At 42.7% G+C, this 25,127-nt stretch overlaps 1 protein-coding gene across 11 annotated transcripts in view; it reads right to left on the bottom strand.

Moving 5' to 3' along the window:
• Positions 1-1,353: 1,353 nt before the first annotated feature.
• Positions 1,354-25,127, bottom strand: part of LOC132868988 (uncharacterized) — a 74,583-nt gene continuing 50,809 nt past the window's right edge. For 7 of the 11 annotated variants that reach the window (XM_060902356.1, XM_060902355.1, XM_060902365.1 and 4 more), the window contains 8 exons: positions 23,005-23,151; positions 22,526-22,679; positions 22,413-22,430; positions 11,219-11,257; positions 10,473-10,630; positions 5,710-5,769; positions 3,022-3,058; positions 1,354-2,932 (listed from right to left, as the gene is read on the bottom strand). In XM_060902356.1, the coding sequence (XP_060758339.1) occupies positions 2,907-2,932; positions 3,022-3,058; positions 5,710-5,769; positions 10,473-10,630; positions 11,219-11,257; positions 22,413-22,430; positions 22,526-22,679; positions 23,005-23,151 (639 nt within the window). In that variant the 3' untranslated portion in view covers positions 1,354-2,906. The remainder of the gene's footprint in view (positions 2,933-3,021; positions 3,059-5,709; positions 5,770-10,472; positions 10,631-11,218; positions 11,258-22,412; positions 22,431-22,525; positions 22,680-23,004; positions 23,152-25,127) is intronic. The other 4 variants (XM_060902361.1, XM_060902360.1, XM_060902363.1 and 1 more) reach the window with 4 other exon arrangements.

Here is a 25,127-nt window from a genome sequence, read left to right as displayed (position 1 = left end):
TCCAGAAAACGCACACATTTAATTAAACTCCACCAATTCTGCCAAGAAGAGAGGACAAATATCCAACCAGAACTCAGACAGAAGCTCGTTGATGGTGAACAAAATCATCTGCTGAAGGTCAAACTCACTCAGGGAGATTTAACCAAATATTAAGTGGCTGTCTGTATCATTTTGACCCTGTGTTGAATTTAGAAATCCAAAATAAATTAAGACCTGTGCATCAAATTCTTGTTTTTTTTCTATTAAAAATGTATGATGTAATCATTCTGCCACAGAAAAAGAACAGTTCAGAGAATCACTGAAAGACCAAAATTACCATCACATTCATGTTTCTGTGTATAAACTCCTGACCTAAATTATACATCTGTACAGTCAAATTGTTGTTAAAAAAATTTAATTAATTTAAAGAACCACCACTGTCCTCAGTGCATTTTATGAAAATGTGAGTAAATGTCTCAGTAAATCTAGACTCTAAGATTAACCAAGGCAGGAAAATAAAAATCTGACTTCCTGAACAAATCCAACAAATGATAAAATATTGCTCTCAAATATAACATTAATATAATATACATCTATGTTGTATGATATAATATCTATTATATTATATAATAGGGAGCTGCACGATGGTGTAGTGGTTAGCACTGTTGCCTCACAGCAAGAAGGTCCGGGTTCGAGCCCCGTGGCCGGCGAGGGCCTTTCTGTGTGGAGTTTGCATGTTCTCCCCGTGTCCGCGTGGGTTTCCTCCGGGTGCTCCGGTTTCCCCCACAGTCCAAAGACATGCAGGTTAGGTTAACTGGTGACTCTAAATTGAGCGTAGGTGTGAATGTGAGTGTGAATGGTTGTCTGTGTCTATGTGTGTCAGCCCTGTGATGACCTGGCGACTTGTCCACGGTGTGCCCTGCGTCTCACCCATAGTCAGCTGGGATAGGCTCCAGCCTGCCCGCAACCCTGCACAGGATAAGTGGCTATGGATATTATATAATAATATTATAAAAAGAACAGTTATCCAACTTTGTTACTGAGCAATGGACAATGTGTTTGAGATTGTAAAAAATGTTGAGGTTTACAACACAATTTGACCTTTTTATATAGAATATAGAATGTCTTTTATTGTCACTGCACAAATGTACAACGAAATTAACTTCATCACAGGAGAGCAAAGCCGCTGCATACATACGCACCGCCACTCTTGGGCACTTCAGCCCAAGGCCGTCCTACGTAAACCTAACTGCATGTCTTTGGACTGTGGGGGAAACCGGAGCACCCGGAGGAAACCCACGCGGAGAACATGCAAACTCCACACAGAAAGGCCCTCGCCGGCCACGGGGCTCGAACCCAGACCTTCTTGCTGTGAGGCGACAGCGCTAACCACTACACCACCGTGCCACCCACAAACACAAACTTAATAAAATATATTTTTTCATTATTAAATTATTTCAATGAAGTTCAAGAACACTGACAGTCAAAGTGTTAAAAGTGAGAAACAGCTGAAAATCACGACAAGAATGTCACAACAACAAACTGTTACTACATCATAAAATATATGAGCCAATCAGATTCGAGTAAGCTAATATTGTGCCATTTAAAGGGGGCGAGGAAATGAAGGGGGCGGGGCATATTTAGGGCTTGGGATTTGTTGAAAAGGTGAAAACTGTCAGTGTTTGTCTGCTTCATCAGTGAATTTATAATAACTGTCATTATTTATCACACACATATAAAACACACATACATACACACATTTTATATATATAAATAGTCCTGTTCAAAAGTCTTGGCTCCCTATTTTTTTCCATACAAACTTTGTTATAGATTTCTATTTGATGACTTCTACATTATCGAGTCAGTACAAAAACATTTTAGAGCCCAAACGTTCGTTTTCCAACACAAAATTAAATGTTACAGAAAAAAAAAGTTTGTATGTGAACAGCGTATTCCATAAGAGAGCACTTTTCAGATGAAAAAAGAAAGCATAATGAAGGCTGCTGGGTTTTGGTGTAAAATGAAGAAGTGAGTGTGACAGTCAAAGTGTCCAGAAGAACTGCGGCTGGTTCTGTAAGATGCTCAGGAAAACCTACAGATCATTTCCACATAAAACTGACCTCACTGGACCTGAGACGGAGATTTTTTTTTTAAACCAAAGGGTCGTCTCACACCAAATACTGACTTTGTTTCATTTATTATGGCTCACTGATTACTGCTTATAGTATTTTTTTAAATGGTGAAACATTTCATTTCATTATTTTTTAAGCCATTTTTGGTCGAAAGCATTTCTTTACACATGCATAAGACTTTTGCAGAGGACTGTGTGTGTGTGTATGTATCAACTATATATTAGCTTATCATGCAAACAGTACAGTGTGTGTTAGCTGTATGTAGCTGTGGTGTTGGAATGGCGATGTGATGAATTAACATGCAATTCAATTCAAAGTTCGAGAATGTTCAATAATGGAAATTTGATCACATGCATAGGATAAACAGTGACTTGCTGTCAGAGTCTCACAACACCACCAACTGCTTAATCCAACAACCTCTGTCATACTTCTTCTGCAGTGTTTGGGCCCAGTGATCGCTGTTAATGTCCTCCCTCAGGTGGAGTCACTCATTTCCTAATCAAGCTTTTAATTTACTGCTCAGTCCAGACATCAGCACTTCACTGTCAGTTTGTTCAGGTTTACTGAGACACCCACAGGGTCACAGTGCCGGTGTGTTGAGTCTGTCACTTTTCCTTTGTGATTTTATGCCAGCAGCCTTTAATATGGACAGAATTACCCCCAGACGATGAATGTGTCATTCATAATCTTCATCAGCTTCAGTCCAAAATCCAGCTTCCTTTCATGCAGAGATTTTTAACTCCATCCCCTTCACTGAACACTGAGGTTTTATCCAAGACTCAGCACACTGTGGGTTTATTTATGATGCTCTGAAACAGAAACTTAGAAAACGGATCCATTTTTCAACAGTTAATTTACAATCACTGTGTCTGTGCTGTTAACTGTCTTTATAACGAGAAAATAAACTCACCTTCATTCTCTTTATCCCTTCCTGAATCATTCTGATCCTAACAGAGAAAAATACAAAACAGCTCAGAAAGCATGACACAAATCTCTGTCATTAAAGCTCTGACTCAGTTATGGACAAAAAATAAACAGATTAATCCTGAGGTCTGTAAATCATTCAGACTGGAGTTAGTTTTCCGGATACGTGTGTGTGTGTGTGTGTGTGTGTGTGTGTGTGTGTGAGAGAGAGAGAGAGAGAGAGAGAGAGATTCTGATGGATTCACACAGGATTAGTGAGATCTGTGTAAAAGGCCAAGTTTACATTAGACCGTATCTGTCTCGTTTTCTTCGCGGATGCACTGTCCGTTTACATTAAACCGCCTGGAAACGCCGGGAAACGGGAATCCGCCAGGGTCCACGTATTCAATCCAGATCGTGTCAGCTCCGGTGCCGTGTAAACATTGAGATACGCGGATACGCTGTGCTGAGCTCTAGCTGGCGTTGTCATTGGACAACGTCACTGTGACATCCACCTTCCTGATTCGCTGGCGTTGGTCATGTGACGCGACTGCTGAAAAACGGCGCGGACTTCCGCCTTGTATCACCTTTCATTAAAGAGTATAAAAGTATGAAAATACTGATGCAAATACTGCCCATTGTGTAGTTATGATTGTCTTTAGGCTTGCCATCCTTCCACTTGCAAGTGGTAAGTGATCTGCGCTGGGATCACACACACAGCGGCTCAGTCCCGAATCACAGCTTGTGTACTTCACTCGCGCGCTCTGTGAGCTGCGCAAGGCCGGAGTGCGCACCCTCCAGAGGGCACTCGCTGTTCAGGGCGGAGTGATTTGGAGCGCAGGATGCCTGCGGAGCCGAGCGTATCCGTGTATTGGTGTTGCTGTGTGCACACTAATCGTTTTAAAAACGTTAATCTGATGATCCGCTGATACGGTCTAATGTAAACATGGGCAAAGTCACAGAGAGGGGCGTGTCTTCATCATGTTCACATGCTCCTCCCACCAAAAATTCCATGTGCCCTACACATACACTGACTGTTTTGATCTTTATTTTAAGCACTTGTCATAGGGGGCATGGCCATGCTTGATCATTAGTAAGTCACATGACTATGATGCGTGTCATATGTACCTGTGTTTGGAACTCAATAACTTCCCTAAAAACAACTGAAGCATTGCTTTTCAGACACACCGTCTTACACCTCCTCTGTGTTTTATTGTTCTTGATTTCATTTCTCTTTCAGCAGGAGAAGATAGAAAAGAGAAAAGAGCGAGCACTTCCTGGAGCGTCTTTACACTGAAGAATAATTTATCCAGTTTTTCCCACAGGATAAAACTCAGTCTTTACCCACATGTTCATATCAATGAGGTCAAGCTAGGAAGGATGTGCAGCAGGTTCAGCTGATAAAGGACGCAGGTGGAAATGTGCTGACATGTGAAGAGTGTGTGTTGAGAAGGTGGATGGAGGACTTTGAGAAGCTGATGAATGAAGAAAATGAAGAGAGAGAAGGTTGGCTGAGGTGGAGAGAGTGAATCAGGAAGTACAGCAGATTAGCAAGGAGGAAGTAAGGACAGCTATGAAGAGAACGAAGAGTGGTCAGGCAGTCAGGCCAGATGATCTACCAGTGGAGGCGTGGAGATGCTGAAGAGAGATGGCAATTTATTTTTTGACTAGATTGTTTAACAAGATCTTAGAAAGTGAAAGGATGCCTGAGTAAAAAGTGAACTGGTACCAATATTCAAGAACAAGGCTGATGTCCAGTGCTGCAGTAAAGACAGAGGCATAAAGTTGATCAGCCACAGCATGAAGTTATGGGAAAGAGTCGTGGAAGCTCGGCTAAGAGGAGAGGTGGAGAGATGTGAGCAGCAATATGATTTCATGCCAGGAAAGAGTCCTACAGGTGCAGTATTTGCTTTGAGAATGTTAATGGAGAAGTCTAAAGAAGGCCGGAAGGAACTGCATTGTGTGCTTTTGGATTTGGAGAAGGCAGATGACAGGGTGCCAAGAGAGGAGCTGTGGTACTGCATGAGGAAATCAGGAGTGGTGGAGAAGTGTGTGAGATTGGTGCAGGATGTGTATGAGGACAGTGGGACAGCAGTGAGATGTGCAGTTGGAATGACGGAGGCATTTAAGGTGGATGTTGGATTGCACCAGGGCTCAGCTCTAAGCCCTTTCCTGTTTGCAATGATCATGGACAGGATGATACATGACACCAGAAGGTTGCCAGCAAGAGTGAAAGGGAAAGTGTAGAAGACAGTAGTAAGGGCAGTGATGTTGTACAGTTTAGAGACAAAAAGCCAGGAGGCTGAACTGGAGGGAGCAGAGCTGAAGATGCTGAAATTCTCACTGGGAGTGACAAAGTTGAACAGGATTAAAAATGAGACTATTCGAGAGACAGCACATGTAGGATGGCTTGGAGACAAAGTGACAGAGGCGAGAGTGAGATGGTTTGGACACGTACAGAGGAGAGATCCAGGGTACATTGGGAAAAGAACGCTGAAGATGGAGTCGCCAGGTAGAAGGAAAAGAGGAAGAGTGAAGATGAGATTAATGGATGTGGATGAAGGAGGACATGAGGTTGGTTGGTGTGACAGAAGAAGATATGGAGGACAGAAGGAGAAGGATTATCCACTGTGAAGACCCCAAACAGGAACATCCAAAAGAAGAAGAAGAAACAAGAGAAAGTAAGAAATGATACCTGGTTTATATTTCCTGTATTTCCCCTGTGTAGAGCCAAGTTCTCTTCATCAACACGTGCCTGAAAATGATGGTAAAACTTAAACGTACAGTTTCAATAAAGTGCAGATGGGCTGAGAAGGCAAACTGCAGCTAAACCCAGAAGAACAGTGTGAGGTGTGAAGATAAGCATGAACTTCTAAAACTCTTATTCGGTCCTACAGAGACTTCTGTACACAATAAATCACAGATAAAAACCACAAATCAAACACCAGCCAGAACGGTGGAGCTGAACTTATAACGAAGATCCACAGACTCATGGCTGCTTTAATACTGCCTTCACCACCTGCCAAGGATTTACAGCATGCTGATTTTTCTGTTAAACTACCTCAAACTTGTTTCCTGCTCATTATGGACTATTTAAAACATTCTGCACCATCACCATGTTCTCACTCTGACAGCTTTCCTCTCACAGACATTCTTATGATTCATAGTATTAATTCTTTGACCTCGGAGTAAATCCCTGGCAGGATTAGATTAGATTAGATTGAACTTTATTGATCCCTTTGGGAGGGTTCCCTCAGAGAAATTAAAAATTCCAGCAGCATCATTACAGATAAACAGAGAAAAGAAAACAGAGAAAACTTCGAGATAAATTAAGTATTTACATATACAAATATATATTTTAAAAAATGATATGAAAAAAGTCCAACAGGAGAGGTATTGCACATTTATATTGCACATTGTCCGGTATTGCTTATTGTCAGGCTAGGCTACTGCTCCTTCCCGTCCTCTGTCCTCCTGTTCCCCCTCCTCCCCCCCAGAGAGGAGTTGTACAGTCTGATGGCATGAGGGACAAAGGAGTTTTTGAGTCTGTTCGTCCTGCACTTGGGAAGGAGCATTCTGTCACTGAACAGGCTCTTCTGGTTGCTGATGACGGTGTGCAGAGGGTGACTGGCATCGTCCATGATGTTCAGTAGTTTGTCCATAGACCTCTTCTCTGCCACCGTCACCAGAGAGTCCAGCTTCATGCCGACCACAGAGCCAGCCCGCCTGATCAGTTTGTCCAGCCTGGATGTGTCTTTCTTGGATGTGCCCCCCCCCAAGCACACCACGGTGTAAAACAGGACACTGGCAACCATGGACTGATAGAACATCCACAGGAGTTTCCTGCAGATGTTAAAGGACCGCAGCCTCCTCAGGAAGTATAGCCTGCTCTGTCCCTTCCTGTACAGGTGGTTGGTGTAGCAAGTCCAGTCCAGCTTGCTATCCAGCCACAGCCCGAGGTACTTGTAGGAATCCACAGCCTCCACCTCGACTCCCTCGATCAGAACTGGTCGTGACCTTGGTCTGGACCTCCCAAAGTCAATGACCAGCTCTTTGGTCTTTGAGGTGTTGAGCTGCAGATGGTTCCTGTTGCACCAAACGGTAAAGTCCTTCACCAGGCTCCTATACTCCTCCTCTCTGTCGTCACTGATACACCCCACGATGGCTGTGTCATCTGCGAACTTCTGAATGTGACACAGCTCCGAGTTGTAGCAGAAGTCCGCAGTGTACAGGGTGAAGAGAAGAGGGGCGCCAGCACCGTGCCCTGGGGTGCTCCGGTGCTGCTAATCACAGTGTCAGATGTGATGTCCTTCAGCCTGATGTACTGCTGCCTGTCAGTGAGGTAACTGGAGATCCAGGTGACCAGGCAGGGGTCCACTCGCATCCTGTTCAGTTTGTCCTGAAGCATAAGGAGCTGGATGGTATTGAAGGCACTCGAGAAGTCCAAGAAGAGAATCCTCACTGTGCCATTTCCCTTATCCAGATGCGAGTGGGCTCGGTGTAGCAAGTAGAGGATAGCGTCTTCCACACCAACACCTGCCCAATACGCAAACTGCAGACAGTCCTGGGCGTGTTGCACCTGGGGTCTGAGGAGGCTGAGGAAGAGCCGCTCCAACGTCTTCATCGATGTGAAGTGAGTGCCACCGGTCGGAAGTCGTTCAGCTCGCTGGGCCGGTTCTTCTTGGGAACTGGAACAATGCATGATGTCTTCCAGAGGGTGGGCACTCTCCCCAGCTGCAGGCTGAGGTTGAAGATGCGTTGGAGTGGTTCACCCAGTTCAGCAGCGCAGGTCTTCAGTAGTCGAGGACACACCTTGTCTGGGCCTGCTGCTTTCCTTGGGTGAAGCTTCATTTGACCTCTGACCTGGTCTGCAGTGATGCATGGAGGAGTCTGTGTTGAGGTGGGGGAGGAGGAGAAGGGGGCTGCTGCGATAACTGGGGGGAGGTGTGTTGAGGGAAGAGGGAGAGATGGCTGCAGTGAGGGGGAGGGGGAGGGTGGGGGGGAATGTGGGCTGGTTGAACTGGTTGAAGGAGTCATTCAGCTCGTTATGTTCAGGGTGTTTCCAAACTATATTATTGTCTGGAGTGTACTTCTTGTTACTTGTTCTCTGTTTAATCTTCAGTCTATGCATATTACTTCCTACTTGCTCTGTTTCTGCTCACTGTGTGTTTTTGTTGAATATTTATCACATCATTAGTAATAAATCAGTAACTTCCTGTGAAAAATGAATCTGAATAAAAAATTCAGACATAATTAAATTACCGTCACTGGGAAAAACAGATTCAGCGAAATTTCAGGCAAGGGTACAAATCAACAACACCTCCAACCAAGGCCATCCTTAAAAAAAAAAATCCGTTTCCTGTCCACCGGGTGAGCAAAAAAATTTTCAGTCGGGAGGGAGGGATTTTTTTTTTATATATGGATGGATAAGAAATCGCAATGCTGTGTTTGCTTTTTCTTTTAGTACTTCTTTGTTACAAAAGCAGACACATTTAATAAAATATGACAGTTTAATCAACGGAAACTTGTACAAAAACTTTAAGTTAGCATTTTAAATGCTGACTGCAACATTTGCAAAACTTTTACAAAGGTACTTAAAATGTCTGACACACGGACTTTTTGTAGTTCTAAATCGACCGTTAGGCCTAGTTCAGATGAAATTACACTATTAAAATGATCACTGAATGACTTGTTTTTCTGAATCTTTACTATTTTGTTGTTCGCTAGAATACCATTTTGCGATTACACACTTAAGCAAGTGTTTGAAAACTCCGGATCTGCTTTCTTCATGGTGGCTGCCATTTTTTTGTGCCGCAAGGCGCATGCGCAGAGCTGATTCAATTCTATATTCTGCGCGGAATGCAGGGCTTTCCACAAGCGCCGGCTGCCGGCCATACAGCCGACTACACAATTAAGTCCAGCCGGCTACTTTAATGACTATTATTTTTGTAGCCCACAGGCTCTAAATATTAATTTTCGATTTTAATAAAATTAAATGTTTATCTAACGGACTGACAATAATGTCAAACTGAACCGCACTCCTTTAAGTTGTGATTCGCGCTGTTTGTACCGATAATAACCACAAATTCCCCGCCGACTTCGTTGATCAGGGGAGAGTAACTCATCCGCGGCCCCCACATGCGGTGTGCACGTGCACTCGGCGGAGGCAGTAGTGTGTCGGGGCCATCGGAGGGAACAGAAGCAGAGATGACGCTTATTTGTCTCCGGTAAACCAGTCTTCTCTCGTTCAATTCCGTGCTGGCATCAAAAGACACCGTTGGTTGTAAATGAAACCAAACGGAGTGGTTGGAGTGTATTTGCATACACAAATGGAGAAATGTTGGCTGAGTGTGTAATTGTGTCGCCCCACTGCAGACCGTTGTCGTTGTTAATTCATAGCATGCTCAGCTGCGTGAATGTGTCATTCACCAAAAATAAGAGATTAACAAGCCAGGAACGCCTCATGATGCAATACGCAAGAAAAGAAAGAAGATTTACTGCCATTTTACTTTGTATTTGAGTAAAGTGAATAAATAAATGGTCTGTGGAAAATACATTTAATCCTGGGAACTGCATGCACAGGAGTTTATTTTGTGTTTACTCCCCCGGCTGGCTACTTATTTGTCATGGCTGGCTAGTATGAGCCTTAGTGGAAAGCCCTGGGAATGCGGAAATGTCAAGTTCGATTTTAGATTTACGAACCCCAAAAAAATGTCAAAAAACCGGCGTTAAAAAAAAAATTTCAACTGCACAAATGGCACTCACCCGGCCGGTGGACCGGAAACGAAACATTTTTTAATAATGGCCCAAGCAATGACATCACCAAATTGGATGTATTTATTATATGTAATTATTGGATTTTCAAGTGTCGCAACTGAAAAGCGTTCGTGAGTTTGAATCCTGATAAGCCATCTGTAGCTGGGAGTCAAAGAGAGAAAAATTGGGCACGCTCTCAGGGAAGGAGGGGAGACACTCTCTCCCCTGTCAATCACAGCGACACTAGCCAATCATGGATGTCAATGAGCTTATGCATGTGAAAGAGGGTAGATAGCACTTTCCTCGGAGTGTGTTATGCCGCCCCCGACACTGCATGAGCAGCAGGGTGAAAAGGCACCTTTGGCCTCATGTGCTTCAGAGAAAGCATGTGATAGCCTTTGGGTTGGAAGCTTTCAAGTGAAAGGGTCTGCTGGTGCTGCCTGGTGGGTGGGAACTGACCATGACTAAATTAAGAGGAAAATCCCCGAAAAAAATTATTTGCTCGATGCAGCATTGATTTCCAGGAAACTCATAAGGACATGGGGAAACATGTGAAACTCGACATAGGTCAAACCTGATGCTGTAAGGAAACACCGCTACCCTCTGCACCACCATGTCTTCCCTTTACCATCATTCATATCATATCAAGGCGTATCACATCATCTCTGAAGGAAAATCTCATTAAATCTCAGTTTAAATCACCTGACTGTCTCCCTGAGGTTCGCTGCTGTAACAACAAATCTTCATGACAAGGAGAAATAAGAGAAGCATGAGGATGATGTTTATCACCGCTGACACCACCAGGCCTTTAAACATAGGATTCTGGGCATCCTGTATTACGGGCTGGCGGGAAGCATTTTCTGAAACGAAATACAATGAGAATCAATTAAAAGTCATCTTATCGACTTCTTTCTTTAATGTGCACAATTTATCGATTGTGTATGTATTATTTATTTATTTTTTTAACAACTGCTCTATGTTCGAGTTTAAAAAAAATGATACACACACACACATACACACACAGATATTATAAAAAGCTAAATAGAGAAATGTCTGTAGTGCTGGTTGTCTCAGAGGATGCTGCTGTCCTGCTGTGAAAAATGCAAAACGTGATCAGAGCTACATGACGTTCTGGATCACTATTCGTCTGCTTGACACTGAATAACATGACAAGTATTGATTTAGACACAGACCTACATACATTTACCATGTTCCTCTGTGTGGAATAAGCACAACACATTTCACAGAAATCACACAAAGCACTGAACTGTGCATTTCCTGTGGTTCTCGACTTAAAATAAAAATGACACAGGTGTGTTTTGTAGATTTAATATGTAAATGAGTATTAAAATTATGTATGTGTCATTTTAATATAATTAAAATGTTGCAAGCATCTTTGACTCGTACAGTAATTATTCTGAGGTGAGAAATTAAAAAAAAAAACTTACGCTCAGGAACAGGAGTAAATGCTGTTGTGTCCAAATAATCTGAGAAAAACAAATTTAACAGTACAATATTTATCAAAAGTCTCATACAGTATGCATGGCCATAGCCAGCTATGAGGCCACCGAGGTCCGGACCTCAGTCATTTTTAAGAGCTGAAAATACATTTCTACGCTAAATATTCAACTGGATTAAAAAAATAAAGAATAACATTAAAACGTCTCCGTAAAAAGTGCATTGTTAATTATGTTAAACATTGATCCTGTCTTCTGTGTCTGTTTCGTGTGCGCAGCTCTGAGACCAAGAACACAAAAACGAATGAGCGTGCGACTCGGGGGAGGAATGCAGTGCAGCAGACATGGTTTTTTCATGGTAACCATCAGCGCACTTTCATGAAGCTGTTAAATTTACATTTTTCAAAGCAGCGCAGTTTTGTCCTCATTGCTTGGGCCAGATCAAACCATTAAACAAGCTTAAATTATTCTTACTCTTGCCACATACATGATTTTTTTTTTTCAAAACTGATGATATTCAGTTCAAACAAAAGTAATTTCAAAAGTATTCAGTTCAATTCAAAAGTAATTTTAGGAATAGATCTCTTGTGTGACATGTAATTCACCCCTCTCATTTAAATATGTCGAAAATATTTCGGCGCGCGTTTTGCGCACATCACGGACCTCGGTGATTTTAAAATGCTGGCTATGGCCCTGACAGTGTGTGCATAAATTCATTAAAACTTCACACAGTGCAGGTTATGAATAACATGCAGGAGTGAAATAATTCAGTTCTTACAATAAATTCTTGTTCACTTAATTTTTGTAGGGTGTGAAAGCAACAAGTCAAAGATATGTGACTTATAAGGGAACCTTCATTCTCTGGAGTCACACCAGCACACTGTTAACCCCTCACCCTTCCTCACCCGATGATGCAGTCACAACAATCTCTTATCATTGTTTACACAGAGTTGGTGCTTTAGTGCAGCAGAGGCTCAGCAGTTAAGGCCCTGTATTACTGATAAGAAAGTCAAGGGTTCAAGCCCCAGCACTGCCATGCTGCCTCTGTAAAGCCCTTGAACAAGGCCTTTAACCCTCCTTACTCCAGGGGGTGCTTTATCATGGCTGACCCTGACCTCAACTTCGTTATCAAGCTGGGATATGTGAAGCAAAGAAATTCAGAGTAATGTATATGTTGGGGAAGCCATAGCCTAATGATAAGAGAAGCAGCTTTGGGACCAAAAGTTTGCTGGTTTGATTCCCTGGACCAGCAGAAATGGCTAAGTGCCCTTGAGCAAGGCACCCACCCCCCAGCTGCTCTGGGTATGTTGCATGTTTCTCTGGATAAGAGTGTCTGCTAAATGCCAGTAATGTAATGTTTCTAATCAGTTTTATCGTCCTGATGGTTTCACAGTGAGTTTGTGAGATTTCTGTTCTCACTATTTATGCAACTACATTACCACTGAGAGTTCCTGAGGTTTCTTCCTGAAGGTCTGTTTGTTTATATAAACAGTCTATTAAACTCTGACTTTCGAATATGATTTAGATTTTGTTTACATTGTATTATTTTCTGCATTAATAAACACATCTGATATCACATGGATCCTGGCTCACTACATCATGATAACATTACTCTCAAAGTTTATTTCAAAAAAAGGTTGCATCTTGGCAGTTAATCTCAGACCTGTGCAGTAATCACATTCCTGATATCGTAACACAGAGACAGCACTGGTTAAAGTAGTAAATGGCCTACTATTGTCCTCTGATCAGGGCTGTGCCTCTCTGCTTGTGTTACTCGATCTCAGCGTGCCTTTTAATACCACTGATCTTACAATTCTCCTTGACAGACTAGAAAATGTCATTGGAGTTAAACAAATGGCCCTCTCCTGGCTCAGGTCTTATTTAACTGACCGTTAGCAGTTTATAGATGTAAATGGTGACTTCACTATACATACTAAAGTACTTCTGTGTTTTTTCTGAGCTGAGTGAGATATGATTAAGAACAATAGACAAATTCTGGCCTGCAAAACCAAGTATGGTGTTTGTTGTGGAAGTCTATATCTCAAAAGTAGCCAAAAATATACTTACACAGAAGAAGTTATGTTAAAGCGTCATTATTGCATTAAAACAATCCAAGCAATGAGTGATTTCCGGGACGCACTGAAATCCTCCCACCCCTAGAACCACCCCAAAATGAAGTGGCAGCTCCTATTAAAATCACTGTAAAAGGACTTTTCTTTGTTTGAACATAGACATCTGATTGGCTGCCCAACACAAGCTTCCCATTGGCTAAAGCACGCATCAGCTAAGTTTGAAAATACACAGACCCCCCCCCTCATAACTCCCACCATATGACACCCCCAGCTTTTAACTACACAGTAGGATTTTGTGTTTAACACCAAGTACTTCTGCAATTATTATAATCAGTGGTAAACAAAACATAATCGTGGTTACACACAAGAACCTCTAAATATTTGAACTCATAAATTGTCTCTAGGCTCAGCTTAATGGAGCTTAAGCCACACTCACAACCCGCCGTAAGTGTTTTGAACACGCACGGGTCGCAGGGTTTGGTAGCTCGCAGCCATATCGCAGGGTCGCAGTGAACCCAGGGGAAAGTTTGGGGGAGAAGTACGGGCAAAGTACTTGTGAAATACAGGTTGCACGCCTGACTTTCCCGAGGTGTGGGGAAAACTGCACCATTAGCCCGTGGAAAGCGCATGTCTGATGCATGTGATCAGTGCGTGTTCAGTGAGTGTGGAGTGCATGTGACTTGCATTTTACCAGTTTCCTGCGCTACGAGTTCGGGCCGCACTTATGAAGCATGTGTGACACACATGACAATCACTCATAACTTGCGTGTGATGCAAGCCAGGAGTGGGTATAAAACCAGTGTGTCTGCAGCATTCTGCATCTGTCTTTCAACTGAACATTGGATATTTTGTGGGAAAATTTAGAAAATTTTCAGTTTAAAGTTTAGAAAATGGGACCCAAGAAGAAGCGAGCAAAACTGAAATAACCCAGCCTGAAACAGCAGAGGGGAAGGCAGAGGAAGAATCTGATGATGATGGTAGCAGCACCAGCAAGCCCTGCACGGACAGGGAGAAGTTTGCCTTCAAGCCAGCAGAAGGCACAGCACCCCGCCAGAGGGATTTTCACAGGTAAATACTAATTAAACCTCTTGCACTATAATACACATGCTTTAAACATTCATTTCAGTATCTATATGCTTATGTAATTAATATTATAGATGCTGATTTTCATGTAAGTTTCAGCTAACGATACCCAGAAGTGAGGACACTGCAATCCCATCATCGCTGTCAGGCCATTGTGCCATGCTCAGTGATGAGGACAAGGACATCCCGGCACCCCGTCCCATCACTCAGCAGGAGCAGGACAGCAACTCAGAGTCAAAGTGTGTTTCAGTGCTCAAACTGTTGGGCTATTTAGTTGGGATTTTTTACAATGTAATAAAATGTGTTATTCCCTTATACTCATGTTTTATTATTTGATGTTTGCATGGTAAATTAACATATACTCAAATAAAAACAGAGGTGGTCTTCTTCCCTTCTACAATGCTACACGCTACAAGATCGGTTCCTTGGTTCCTCCACCAATATATATATACACCCAGAGTCTTGCCCCTCGTGTTGCGTGTGGGTCGCGTGTGCTGCGTGCACACCACACAGGGGTAGAAAGTGAGATGTACTTCTGTCTTGGGGGCCGCACAAATAGCAAGTGTGGATACTTGTGTAGTACTTCTGAGGCATGTCACTCGTACAATGATCGTGCGTCACTTGTGCGTCTTACTGTCATCGCAAAAAGCCCCTACTAGCCGTGCTGCTGACTTGGTTCAAGCGTACAAAAGGAGTACAGGTCTCGTATGTAGTGTATGCGTTCTTGATTTTTCGCAAGACCTGTAGAATTTGCATGTGCAGGACCAAAAGTGTCCACGGCCAGTCTGCAACCTTCTACGGTGCTGAACACACGCAAGTGTCGCACGAGTCTTAAGTACAGTTTTGTCAAATTTTTTTTTACTGTAAACCGCCTGTAGTAGCATGTACGGCAGGTTGTGAGTGAGCCTTTAGTAACAGAAAAACAAAGTAGAGTAGCATAAATTCCAACTAAGTAATACAACATAATTTCTCAGAGATCTTTGAAAACGATCTGTAGCAGGCTAATACAGTTTTGTGTGTCAGGCCCCTAAAATATTGGAAAGAGACAATACTAACTTTCTAAACTGGATAACAAAAATACATTCCACAGTTTGACCTGGTGGCCCTTGCACCACAAAGAGCCTAGCTCAAAGATAACTGTACCCACAGTCAGATACTAAAATCAGATGGACATAGATGTTCATTCATATCTAAGCTTGGTTACAAGTGGAGACTCGACTACATAATGGCTGAATGGTATGTAAAACAGGCAAACCAAGAATTGTAGTGTGTATCCCAAGCAGAGCAAACCTTCCAAATCCGACCACCGCGTTGTTGTGATGCAAGCCTATTTTCCAACAAGAAAGAAGGCCAAAAATATATTTTTCAAGAAAGTCTTGTCTGAAATTAACCAGGATGTCCAAGTTCTGAGATGGCCCATCCACTTGAGACAGCTACAGCGCCAAACTCGACCAACTCATGGAGCCTGAACCATGTTTGCAACAAACTGATGAAGTGGAAGAATTTAATCATAAATGCAATTAGACAAGCCTCTAAAGAAACCATTCCTTCTAGAGCAAAAAGCAGTATTGGAAACCCATGGGTGAATCAAGAATACTAAGAACTCTTGCTAAAACACCGCAATGTGAAAGACCCAACGAAAAGAAGATCCCTAGCCAATGTTAAGAAACTCCAGACTCAGCTAAAGAACGTCTACTTTAAAATGAAGGCAGATCAACTTCATCTTGCAAGCAAACAACAGAAAGCTGAAGAGGAATTTAGATTGATGAAACTGCATGCATCACTGGAAAGATCAAGTAAGCCACTAATATTACTATCCAAATTAGAGGAACACTTTACCAAGCACTTTGGTCCCCATGAGTCTGAACCACAACCTGATCTAGATTGCCCAAAGAGCGAGCGAGCGAGCGAGCGAGCGATCCATCCATCCATCCATCCATCCATCCATCCATACATACAACCACCAGAGGATCTAGCTACCATCGATACATCAGTATCAGATCGCTCTGAGATTCAGGAAGGGATAAAAAGACTCAAGAATGGCAAATGCAGAGGAACAGATAAAGTGTATGCTGAATACCTGAAATATGCGACATCTGAGAGTTTATTGAAGTATACTGTATTTCTGATTGGGTGAGTGTGGACGTGCCTCCAAGTACCAACCAGCTGGCTTACTGCGAGCATTAAATGTCTTTACAAACGAAGCCTGAGATCATGGATTGAGAACTACAGAGGTTTGAGTATTATTGCAATCTTGTCCAAAGTCATATTAGGGATCATCGCTGAGAGAGCTCGGGAGGCATATGAGCATATATTATTACCATCCCAATTTGGATTTTGATCAAATAGATCAACCAATGATGCCATCTACATTCTCCACCAAGTGCTCGAAAAGTCAAGTAAAACAAGAACTCCACTGTTTATAGCCTTCGTTGACCTTAAAGCTGCATCCGACTGGATACCACGCAATGCTCTGATAAAGTGTCTTGAAATTTGACTCAAATGCCCCCAACTGGTATCAATCCTTCATGTTTTATACACCAGCACAAAAGCCCGTATTAAAGGGACACCTTGATTTTTTGATACTGTAGTCAGGTGTCAGCAAAGTGCTCTGGAGTCTCCATCCATTTTTAATATCTACATGGATTTCGTTGTTAGGATTGCATGTCATGAAGTGTTGAAGAGAGATCCTGAGAAAGGCTTCAGAATAAAAAATACTGCATCCCAAATGAGGTATCTCCGAGAGAACTTCGTAAGAAAGCATGAGCGATAGGGGAGGATAGAATAACAGAACCTCTGTACGCGGATGGTCAAGCTATTTTTGTTGAATCCATTGAAGAACTATAAAAAATCCTTCACATCAATGATGATGCTTATAGCCGTTTTGGATTACAAATGTCGTATATCAAAACGGAGACGATGGTCTTCAATGTCGATGAAGATGTTAAAAATCAGGACAGCCTGATATGTCTTGGTGGGAACAAGATGAAGAATGTGCACAGTTTTAAATATCGTAGTTACACTATTGTAAACTCCAACGATGAGCCCTACTTTCTCGGCACCAGGATTGGGGTCACGTTCCAGAAATGGAATGAACTAAAACATGTGCTCACCCATCACCACATCCATTTATCAACTCGAGTGAAGTTTCTTAAGGCATGCGTTCAATCCTGCCTATTATACAGTGTGCAAGCGTGACGGTTATCTGCAAGTGATATTGATAAGATCAAAGCAATATGGCATGGGTTCTTATGAAAAATAGTAAAGGGCGGATACAAGCGTAAGAATGCCCCGACACGTACAAATGTGATGATGAAAGCGCTGATGTCAGGGAGGAACTGGACTGGAGTTTTAAGATATCAAATGCTGGCCTGTGTCAGATAACTAAGACTCCACCGATAAAGCTATTTTGTTATGAACAACAGCTAAGATACATCACACACATTTGTTACATGGATAATGAGGAACTGCAGAAACAACTTCTGTTTGATACAAGGTCACCAAAATGGACTAAGTTCGAGAATTTGCTGGGATTAGATGCCCAGCAGATACGGCGTATAATGATGTGAAAATCAGACTTTAAGTGACTGCTGGAGAGAATCCTGACAGAAGCACCCTAAGAAGTGTAGAACTTCACGAGGGGAAGATGATGATGGTGATGATGAACAGAAATCTAAATACATTTTGAAGCTCTTGAGCAAACAAAACAGTAATCTTGAGGTATAAAATAATCCTCTGTGTTCCTCAAAATTCTCTGGGCACAGTAATCCTTAAACATGGTATTAGCTTCCATTTAAATGCTAATGACGCACTGTGTTATGGTTCAGCCAACTCAGATGACAGACAGGAGCTCAAGGGGCGAGTAATGGCAGTGTATGAGTGCCAGGTTTCTGTATTGCTTTTATTTTTTCATTCTGCATTTCTGGCAGCTTTCAATGTTAGTTGTATTGTAATTGGAGCTCAGAGTTACTGCTGTTCAGTGTTATTTGTCCCCCCCCCCCATTGTGTTTGTTATTCTTCCTTTTTCTGGAGTGTTTGACATCCTCCAATGCTAAGTGTATTATTCCCTAGATATTCAGAAAAGAAGATGCATGAAGAGTGAAACCAAAATAAAGAAACAGCAGTTTAAACAGAAACAGAAGCAAACTCCAAATGCTCATGCTCAGATTGCTGGCTTTCAGACAATTATGTCAGAGAGTGGAATGTAGTTTTGTGTTATGCATGTCACGTGTGTGTGTGTGTGTGTGTGTGTGTGTGGTTTGATTTCTCCAGATACACCCGGCCTCTGTCCCCAGAGGAATGGACAAAATTCCAGCAAGATGAGAGACTCTTCAGGAGAGGTTTGGATACCAAACGGCTTGAATCGGAATACTCATCTCATCTCATTATCTGTAGCCGCTTTATCCTGTTCTACAGGGTCGCAGGCAAGCTGGATCCTATCCCAGCTGACTACGGGCGAAAGGCGGGGTTCACCCTGGACAAGTCACCAGGTCATCACAGGGCTGACACATAGACACAGACAACCATTCACACTCACATTCACACCTACGCTCAATTTAGAGTCACCAGTTAACCTAACCTGCATGTCTTTGGACTGTGGGGGAAACCGGAGCACCCGGAGGAAACCCACGCGGACACGGGGAGAACATGCAAACTCCACACAGAAAGGCCCTCGCCGGCCACGGGGCTCGAACCCAGGACCTTCTTGCTGTGAGGTGACAGCGCTAACCACTACACCACCGTGCCGCCCGGAATCGGAATACAATTTTGTTTTCACTGGCGATACACTGGACAAATGGACCAAAATCATCTGCATTCTAAACAGATTATACTTTAAAAATGGAACATTCACAGTGTGTAACAGCAATGGCAAACCTTTTGGATTACCTCTTTTAAAATACACTCTGAGGATTTTAAAAAAGTTTCCACGCTTCAACCAAACACTTCCTGACACAACATCTGCGACCCGCCTCCTGGAGTGGATAGAAGCGCAACTGTGCTTCATACGAGGTGTCATTCAACCTCGCCTTGCCAACAGGAGAACAGAGCGTGAACAACAGGTGGGTCGCAACAAACTCTCTTTCCTATGGCAGAACAGAAGATCAAGAGCAATTGAAATAGTCCTAAATAATGGGCAATATCCAAACCCGTCACCAGCCATTGACAATGTAGATATAGTCCAGAAATATTACGCTGATAAATATACTCAAAGTGACAGCGCACCGCTAGAGGATGTACCGTGGCAACAACCTTTCGTGGCACAGCCCCCTTCCAGCGAACTACAATCGCAGCCCTTTACAAAAAGTGAGGTAGAGAAGGTCATATCTGCTCTCCCGAACAATAAAGCCAGCAGATCTGATGGAGTAACATACGAGACTTTTAAAACCACAAAAGAAATATCATGCTCACTCCTTACAAACATATTCAATACCTGCCTGTTAAACGGCAAAGTGCCTGAGTCATGGAAGGGTGCCCTTATTCACAGGATCCCCAAGAAAGACAATATTCCCGAAGACCCCTCCACATGGAGAGATATCTCATTGCTGTCCACAATATACAAAGTTTTTATGAAATGCCTACTATCACGCATCCTGCCCTGGCTCACAGACAATAACATTCTTTCACCCTATCAAAAGGCGTACATCAACCGTCAGGGCATGCATGAACATGTGTTTTGCCTAAAGACGGGAATTGATGATTTTAAACACGACTCCAGTAAATTCTATGCTGTATTTCTGGACTTCCGTGATGCGTTCGGCACCTTGCCCCATAGCGTAATGCTACATGTGCTAAAAGAAACACATCTCCCCCAGGCTTACATAAACATTATTACAGATGTCTACAGATCATCCTTCACCCAGGTGATCTGTGGAAAGGCCCTTACTGATCCAATCTCATTGGAAGTAGGGATTAAAACAGGCTGTCCCTGGAGCGCCATCAACTTTGTTTTGGCCATCGACAACTGGCTGAAATGGATGGGCCAGTGTGCACCTGAAGGGGTGCGCTCACCAAGTCCAGTACAGGGATACGCAGACGATGCACAGATTGCCTCAAGACATGAGTCAGTCATACAACACATGCTTACTCGCACGGAACATTTTTTGTTGTGGTCAAAGCTTCAGGTTAAGCCCACTAAATGCGCTGTTTTTTATGAGAGGCGCAGCGGAGGAAACCGCTGGTATCAGTCGCAACGCGACAAACCACCGGCCTTTTCATTACTACAGCAACCACTACGAGTGTACTCGCGCAATGAAACTTACAACTACCTCGGCTATCAATTCAATGTCGCAGGCGACTGGGAACATCAACAGTCAGAATTCATCAGCGAGTACACTCGTAGATTGCAGCTCATAGACTCAGCCCCCCTACCCGTTATGTTCAAAGTACAAGCCATTCGAGAAATAGCCCTGTCCAAAATTCAACACCTTTTTGCAAATCTTCATCTCCCACAAAAAACCCTCACTGAACTCAATAACATAACTGTCCAAACTGTAAGACAATGGTTCGGGCTAAACACACACTCAACCAGGGACATACTTTTTCAGTCTAAAAGGAAGGGGGGGCTGGGAGTACCCAACATCGAATGGATCTACACCGCTTCTAGAACCAGCCACCTGCTCAACATGCTACACAGTGACGATCTACAGATCCGAGAAATGGCCCGGGCTTCATTATTTCAACACCTAAAGCGACGGAAGATTCCTGTTGCGCATGATGCCGACGCTCAATTTCTAGGATTCCAGGTGAAGAGCAACGGTAAACTGGATATTAGAGCAATCGGATTTGGTGTGAGGTCAGACTGGATGGATCTAAACGATCTTTGCATCCGCACAGGAATACATCTGCGATGGGGCAAACTAGACGGCACAAAAATTACATCCAATGATAATATAATCACAGACCCACTCATCTACCCATGCGCAACTTATGCACAAGGCGACGGTGAGCAAGAGCTGCCCGCGAAACATGCGCGGGCCTTCATCCTCCAAATGAAGCTGTCAGAGAGCACACAGCACTGGGCCAGTCTAAAGCTGCAAGGGAAACTGGCGGGTTTAGCCTTTGCAGATCATGCATTGTCACACTCTGTGCTCTCTAACTGCTCCATTGGCGAGGACATATTAATGTTTACCATCAAAGCCCGCCTCCAAGTCCTCCCAACGAAGTATAACTTGGCCATCTGGTATCCCCATAATCATGACCCACACTGCATCCTTCACTGTTCTACTAGGGAAAATGAAACAACTGCCCGTATCTTTAATGGCTGTAGTTTTTATAAAAGGACTCTACATTGCAAGACACGACCGACTGGTTGACCTGATCTCAGAGAGCATTAAAGACATTCTAGATGCAACTACAAATATGCATAAACACAGTGCAGTGCAGATCAACTGGTTTAATACAGAAAATCATGACAATGTTCAATTGGATAATCTCCCAAACACTCCAGATATTACCATCATTGATGAAACAAACAGAACAGGAACCATTGTTGAAACAGGCTGCTCTTTTGATTTATATATGGACACTTGTTTTAATGCCAAAATGTTGAAGTACCAGCCACTTCTTGAATCAATCATGGGTTTTGGGTATAATTGCAAATTAATTGTTCTTGTATTTGGGAGCCTTGGACATGTACATAAACTGGTCATGCGAGGCTTGCAACTGTGTGGATTATGCAAAACAAGCGCGAAGAGACTGGCCAGATACTGTTCAATTTCTGCCATAATAGGAAGCTTGTCCATTTGGAGACGGAGGTGTCATATTTATCCATAGAGACTACTGGACTTATTATTTTTATAAGATCACACTTGCCAATCTGCAGAATATTTCCAATAATGTTTGGATTTGTAATCCTTCCCTGTGCGACGATCCAAATAAAAGTATTAAATGTGTGTGTTTGCAGCTGATGTCATTGTGAACATCCCTAAACTGGTTCGCACCACTAACAGAATGAGGAAGAACAGAGTGTGAGCCTGCTGTTGGTCAAACACAGAGCAGATAAACAGATACTGTAAACAGATGATACTCACCCTGAGGGAACGGGCACACTGATGGAGAAAAGGACAGAAAATAAGAGAAAGACAGAGATTTAGGTTTGGTGTTAATTACTGATATAGTAAACATGTGATCATGTGTCACTTACTTGTACCTGGGATTGATCCATTCCACTGGCAGACTTTTTTATACATGTTCTCAAACTGTGTTGTGTTGATGAAACTCGTGCCATAAGATTTATAGCACTTATAATTATCACAGCACTGTACACTTGGATTTTTATCACAAACCCGACCTTTGACCTGAAAATATACATGAGACGATGAGAGACTTCACACATTATAACACAAAGTCCACAGCAGAGGAGAGCCATGTGGGGTTCACACAGCGAGACACGAGGGCCCCAGAACCCCGGGCCTGAGACTTTCATATATTTTAAGATATTTTTTCAAGATAAAATCAAATATAGCTTTTATTTTCATTCACACATCATTTTTCATTTATTTTGCAGTTTTTTAAAACACACATAAATTCACACTGACGACAAATTGACTGATCAATAACACACTAATTTAACTCAACCTGTGTGTGTGTGTGTGTGTGTGTGTGTACAGTCAGTGCCCTTACCAGATTTTTCAACATTTGTTCATATATCCACACTATCTTTGTCCGTAAGCTCCCATTAATCGGGTCCACGTTGTTTTTTGTGGGATCTGTGTTTGCTCGTAAACTCGAGCAGATGATGTTAATGACAGCGAGGAATTCATGCAGCACCTGAAAGAATTAACAAACATAATGATTATATTTCAATTATAGTTTTAGAATCTCAGACCTCCATCAGTCCTGAGAGTAAACAAGTGAAGCAGCATGAAATACCTTTAATAAATAACAACAGATACAGCACCAGTCAAAAGTTTTAACCCCCCCCCCACACACACACACTCATTCAGGGGTGTTTCTGTATTGTGACTATTCTCTACAATACTGAAGACATCAAAACTATTAAATAACATATGGAACATGTATGGAACCATGTGGTAAACAAAAGTGTTAAAAAACAAAATCTGTTTGATAGTTTAGATTCTTCATCGTATCCAGCGTTTCCCTTGATGACGCTTTACACACTATTATCATTCTCTTAACCAGCTTCATGAGGGAGTCACCTGGAACACTTTTCAATTAACAGGTGTGTCTCATCAAAAGGTAATTAGTGGACAAGTTTCTTGTCTTCTTAATGCGTTTGAGATCAAACAGTAAATAATAAATAATAAAAACACAGTAAATAGCCCTATAACACAACTGTAGTAATCCATATTATGTCAAGAACTGAACAACTAAGTAAAGAGAAACGACATCCATCATTACTTTAAGACAAGAAATGACTTTGAATTAGAATGGGGTGTACAAACTTTTGACTGGTACCATATATGGTGCATTCAGACCAAATGTGGGAAGAGAGTCAAAGCAATTGGAAGTTGTTCATTTTCTATGTGAGTCAGTGGCTCTCGGCGGTGAGCAGCAGCATGACTGTAGGCGGAGCATCTTGAGCGGAGAGTTTTGGGCGGTGTGGGGATCAGAATAAAGTCTGTGCAACCTTATGGGTATGAGGAATGACACAGTTTGGTGGTAACCAATCAGACTTTAGAGGCGTGGACCAGAATGGACTCGAGAAAACACTGTTGGGTAAATTTTGGTTCTGTTCAAACAGTTCCCACATATGATGGAGGAGAAATTAATCATTGCAGTGGCAGATCTCCCCGTTATTTATGACATGTCCCCAAATTTGTGTACAGAAACAGCAATAAAAATCATGTAAACATGTCATCACTACTGTTGTGGGTGGTAAAAGAAAGCAAATGGACTTGCTTGAAGATTCTTGAAGACGTTTCACCTCTCATCCGAACGGCTTTTCAGTGCTGTCTGACTCATAGGGAGTATCAGGTATTTATCCTCTCGTGGATGAAAACCAATCCTAAGGTGTCGTTGAGTCATCCTGTTGGTGTGGGTCACTGGGGGCTGGGTGTGAACGGCCTAGAGTCTCGTTGGGGTGATCAATGGGTTGTTGGTTCTCTCTGTCCTCCTGTGAGCCACTGAAAACAGCTGGGTTTTGGTGTGCATTCAGTTGTCTGGGAAGTGTGGCAAGGACTGCATTGTAGGTGGCTGATAAATGGTGTCTTAGACCCCCACCTCTGTTCAGTGAACCTGCAGTTCTGAAGTGCTTTCTTGATGTGATTTTGCTCCTTCTCTTTTCCTTCTCCCATTGTAGGAATGTTCTGAGCCCTGTGTTGCAAGGTCCTAATGTCCCCAATTTGTGTTCCAGTGGGTGGTGTGAGTCGAAGAGTAGGTACTGGTCTGTGTGTGTGGGTTTCTGGTAAACCTCAATGCTAAGGCTTCTGTCTTGTCTAATGTGTACATCACTGTGGCAGCGGGGGTGTGGTCAAGCATCAGTATGAGAATGGAGGGCAGAGCCAGGGAAGGTAAGTGGTAGTATCACTGCACCTGATGTGAATTAACCTGTGTTTGTGTGTCCCCTCCAGTGACTGCGCTCTATAAAAGGAGAGAGCAGAGAAAGGGAGCTCTCTCCTGACCCGAAATGTGTGTGTGAGAGAGTGAGTGAGCTGAAAAGCTACATATATATATATCTTTAAAAATAAAAAGTTTGTGAGAACTCAGTTCTGGCCTGCCGTGCTTCTGTGCTCCACCCACCTGCTCTGATTCTACAATCACAATCCAAAAAGGCTAGATTATTC

The sequence above is a fragment of the Neoarius graeffei genome, chromosome 20, assembly GCF_027579695.1.
Source record: "Neoarius graeffei isolate fNeoGra1 chromosome 20, fNeoGra1.pri, whole genome shotgun sequence".
In the NCBI taxonomy this organism is placed as follows: Eukaryota; Metazoa; Chordata; class Actinopteri; order Siluriformes; family Ariidae; genus Neoarius; species Neoarius graeffei.
This window is presented reverse-complemented; position numbering and strand designations above follow the sequence as displayed.